The 4876-nt window shown below is 35.4% G+C and overlaps 1 protein-coding gene and 1 long non-coding RNA gene across 2 annotated transcripts; one reads left to right on the top strand and one right to left on the bottom strand.

Annotated features, from left to right (window-relative positions):
- Window positions 1–541: 541 nt before the first annotated feature.
- Window positions 542–4306, bottom strand: hoxb9a (homeobox B9a). Its single transcript, XM_060893219.1, has 2 exons — window positions 3671–4306; window positions 542–2211 (listed from the first exon to the last, which is right to left on the bottom strand). Exons 1-2 carry the CDS (start codon window positions 4182–4184, stop codon window positions 1976–1978), a joined length of 750 nt encoding a protein of 249 aa, XP_060749202.1. The 5' UTR covers window positions 4185–4306; the 3' UTR covers window positions 542–1975.
- On the top strand, window positions 2885–3749 carry LOC132861678 (uncharacterized). Its single transcript, XR_009649952.1, has 3 exons — window positions 2885–2972; window positions 3071–3173; window positions 3734–3749. It is a non-coding gene; the product is annotated as an uncharacterized LOC132861678 (long non-coding RNA).
- Window positions 4307–4876: the final 570 nt, after the last annotated feature.

Here is a 4876-nt window from a genome sequence, read left to right as displayed (position 1 = left end):
TACCGTACCATACCAGTAGTTACGCTAAATAGTAGCTGATTAAATATCTGAATGATACTAAGAGAGACATACTTCTTCTTTAATAGGTTGTGTCCACCACAGGATTAACAGTGGTTTAGTTTGACATCGTTCTTGAGATGGCTAAACCTAAAAATAAGGAAAAAGACATATTCGAACAATATTTTCCATTAATGTTCAGTTATCCATACGACTTAATGTTGCTACTTTTAAGTGAAACAAATATGCTCCGACTCACTATTGTGTTAATGTGATACTAAAAACGTTAAAACGCCGGAGAATAAGCAGTATTTAAACTACGAATGTCCTTTAATATGTACTTAAAGCAACAGTTACTTTACATTTACACTAAACATTGTTTTAGCCTTCATAAACAGATAAACGTAGACCACGTTTTCCACTGGTGCATAAGGAGTACAAATACTAGTTTAAAAGCGTAAGAATAAGAATTTCACTTGTTATTTAGTAAAAAAAAAAATACACACATGAGTACATTATCTATTTTTATTCAGTAGGAACGGTTTATGTCAACATTGAATGTGGAGTATTGGTTTCATCCCGTGTAAAAAATATACATCAGTTATATACGCCAATGACAAGGACTCAGACAGTGATCCGTGTAAACTTGTAATATGGGTCGTTTCTGTCTGTCAGTTTGTGACAGCATTTGAGAAAAACTGTAGAAATTCCACACCTCAAAGCAAGCTGCAGACAGACGCCCACGCGACTACAGAAAGATCCATTAGGCAACTATTTCTCCAAAGGAAAGCAATGTAATGTTGAACAAATGTATGCATTACAACATAATACTTTTGTGTTAACACAAAATTCAGATATTTATAGACAACAATATGTAAACAGTGTCTCAAAAAAGAAAGAACTTTTGATTATTTAAGTAAGCTATAAGATCTCATCTTTTTACACAATGAAAAAACATTACACTGAAAAGAAACGCAATAACATTTGGAATAAATTATAACTATCATTCTAATAGTACACCAGGAAGAGTTTATAACTGTACTACCTAATTTAAAAAAAAATCAAGTAAAAGGCAACTAAAAACTTTACAAGGCATGCGCTAATGCATGTAAACTTTTATAACCACCGATAGTATACAACCAATTTGTTTGTTACAGACAAGCTAGCTACATACATATACACACATCCAGCAGAAATAGTTTTTAAGTTCCTCCTTCACCTGATAACTGGGGCAACAATTAAGCTAAAAGGTAGTGACATAGTATACCAGAAAGGTTTAATTGTTCCAATATCTTGCTTTTACTTTATGATAATATTCCAAAAGCGTCATGAATTATAAACTCTGTAACACAATTTAATCTTTAATTTTTTAGAAGATGTTTCTATGTTTAATCCAAACCAATAGCAAGTTGAATTAGGATTCTATATAATTAAACTTATTAATGGAGACATATTCCAAAATAAAGCTAAAATGTTCCTACAGTATCAAGATGTTTACTTAATACTAAACAAATTTCAAAGATCAACCCGGCAATTTATTAAGGAATGCGAATATTTTGTCATGGAACAATTTAAATAATTTTCCCTAATCAAACAAAGATGAAGACGAATTTTCAGGGGTTTTTTTATAGTTGTAACCACGCTTATTGCCATTGAATAAAATAAAAAACGCCTACAAAATGTCTACAAAGTAAAAATTCATTCAATTCAAGCATATAAGTACCTGTACTTATATTTCTGTTTATAAAATAACTGTGAAAGAAATTCAGAACAGCGGACATGTTTATGTAGTTTTATAGTTTGTAATCAGTGTTCTTGTTCTCAAATAGCTTTCGAAAAAGAATAATCAGGATGTATTTATCTGCATTCCCAGAATATAAAAGTGTGTAACATAGTCTGCAAACATCTTGTATTATTGTCCAGAGGTCATCACAATTGTGATAAAAGGGGTAAGGGCTGGGCACGTACAGTTGTCCAATTATTCCTTGGACTGGTCCTTATTCATTTTCTTCATTTTCATCCTTCGATTTTGGAACCAAATTTTAACTTGCCTCTCCGTCAAGTTCAGCAAGCGCGCTACCTCGTGTCGCCGGTCCCGGGTAAGATACATGTTGAAGAGAAATTCCTTCTCAAGCTCTAGGGTTTGATACTTAGTGTACGGACAACGCTTTTTCCGAGACGAGCGAGCGTGTAACCAGTTGGCTGATGGATCGTCTGCAAAACAAAACACAGTCAGTATTTCAAGTAAAAATTGTTTGCTAGTGACAGGAATGCGAAAAGTCAACATAATCCTAATAAAACTTAGGCTTCAAAGTTTGTCACAAACGGACACATAATGGCAAAATTAGCTAATTTATCATAAACACATATTATAACAACCTGTCTTAGCATACATGCTCCTGATTACAGTCTTGCTAAGAACTTCTGAAATGAAAAATTAGAATGAGAATTGATTAACCCATACCCTCGGACCTGTGCATATCGTTTTACGAATATAGGCCTCTTCTAATATATTACAGAAAAAACAATTAATCAAGAACGTCCATTATGTCCATTAAGCTCTATGAAACAATTTATGATTTTAATGTGATTTCTATTGCTTTGATCATTCCTAATACATTTAACTCTCTTAGTAAAGTACATTGTGCTGTTCGTATCCTCGAATCTCTTTTCGTCGCCTGAACTAGTCAACCCTGGACACATAGCTTTGGCCTAGTGACTGAGTGTCACGAGCAAAGCCGGATAAAATTTACATACATATACAATGAGATTAGTGATTAAGTATATTAACGAAGACTTCACTTAGAGGTTCTCTGTTTTATCTTACCAAAGAATTCTGACAATTTGTATTTTGATTACGAAAATGGGTTTTAATCTTAAAAACAATGTTATACTTGTCTATGATTGCATCATATTTCTGTAAGACAGAAGATAATATAACAGATAAACTATATTCCAGGGAACAAAATACACAGGTATGTGAGCTCTTTTCGTAAATTATTAAATTTGTGGTAAAATAAGAGCAGCAAAAAATTGGAACATATAATTCTCAAATTGCTTGCTTTTTCTGCAGTTTATTCTGGAGCACCGCCCAGAGCAAGACAATGGAGAGTTGTTTTGCACCGGGTTTATGTTGATCGAGCCTACTTGACGAATTAAAATTAATGTTATTTCCAGTAAGTGCACTTACATTTGTCTATCAAATGGGCATTCAAATATTATTTGTTGGGGGGTGTAATTTCTCTTTAATACACAGTTTTCTTATTAATGCCGACTTGCTCTTTTGTTAGATGACCAACATTTGAGAAATAACAAACTTAACCGCAAATAACAAGCCCTTTCTCTCTTTCTCCGTTTCATACAAAGACACGCACACGTCACGGTATAAAAATTATCAATATGGACGTTTTATCAATATGGACACATTTCCTGACATTTCTTTATACGTAGTTTACAAACAACACAAAATCAGACAAAAAATATGCCCTCTGTGATAGCAAGGGTTTATATATTTGGAAAACTATGTGTAGGGTAGCTGGCATACAAATATACTGTATCTCGAACTTTGTTCTCAACATAGGTGGGAAGGCTGAACCTCTTGGTTGCTTTGTTAGCCTTTTATGACTGCATTAAAAGCTTTACAGACTGTTCACTTCCTCGTTTTATAACTTACTTTGATCCGGTCCCTCTTTGTCTTCACTACCGTCACAAATATCCTTGCTGTCTTCTAATCCAGAGCCGTGGCCGAGATTTATCTCCCGAGCTGAGGAGGATTCCAAAACATACTCATGTTGTACTCCAATCTTCGGAGGTTCCTCGAGGTGTCCCAGGGGTGGCTCCATCTTGACTTGGCTCTGACCGTCCAGTGGCTCGGATCTCGGTGCACAGTCGAGCCATGTGCGAAGGTATCTTGTGTCCGTTGAAGGCACGGGCTGAGCTGGGATATAAGGATGGTAGACCGCCGGTAAGCTATTGGGCGTGTGAGGACTAAAAGGACTCCACGATGAACTAAACACAGGAGGCTTGGGCTGAAAGCTACACGAAGGGAATTCATGAGGTTCCCCGGGTCCTGGTTGCCTAGTGTTGGAATACTGTACATTGGAGAATCGAGCTGCGTTTGGATCTTCCCCCTCATGACTTATGATGGAATCGACATAGTAGTTGCTTAGAGGTCCAGAAATGGACATTCTCGGACATTATATTATATGCGGTTAAATGAAGGGAAACCATGCACCATAGAACTGGGCTTTCCCCTATCCAAGATGCTCTCTGTATTCGGTCTCCAACAAAGTGGAGTCGAGCTGTTCTGCTGTGTGCTACGAGCGAAATGATTGGTCAGTCTTTTTCGCGAGGCTGATAAAGAGTCAATGGGGCGTAAATCAATCCTCCAAAGGTCTGCGGGAAGCTTTCCCCCTCTTGCACTATTCATATTTTCCCCACTAAATAAACTGGCTTGTGTATGTAATATGGAATAGGGAGTGTGTCTATATATTCTACTATATGTGCAACCTGTCGGTGGAATATCCGTTAAAATTCTTGAAGCTTTTGACACCACAGTTAGAAATGCACTCAAAGCAATCGGATAGTAACAACAAACTGAACTAATAAACGCATTTTTTATTAAAATTCCTGCATTTATGAAGAAATAAATCTTAGAAAAGAATATATAAGCTGAATTAAAAACATTTACTCTCATATACCGTAAGAAAGTGTTTGTCATGTGTTTCCGATCTTCTGAAAGATTTTTCAGTGCTAATATGCTCCTTAATATTAGAATGAATTTGACTGGGGCATATAGAAGACAATAAAATATTTTACTAGAAAAATTAAAAATTTTTAGAGTTGTTTTAACAGTGTACATCTACAAACCTTTTAAATT

This window comes from Tachysurus vachellii, chromosome 18 (assembly GCF_030014155.1).
Source record: "Tachysurus vachellii isolate PV-2020 chromosome 18, HZAU_Pvac_v1, whole genome shotgun sequence".
NCBI lineage: Eukaryota > Metazoa > Chordata > Actinopteri > Siluriformes > Bagridae > Tachysurus > Tachysurus vachellii.
This window is presented reverse-complemented; position numbering and strand designations above follow the sequence as displayed.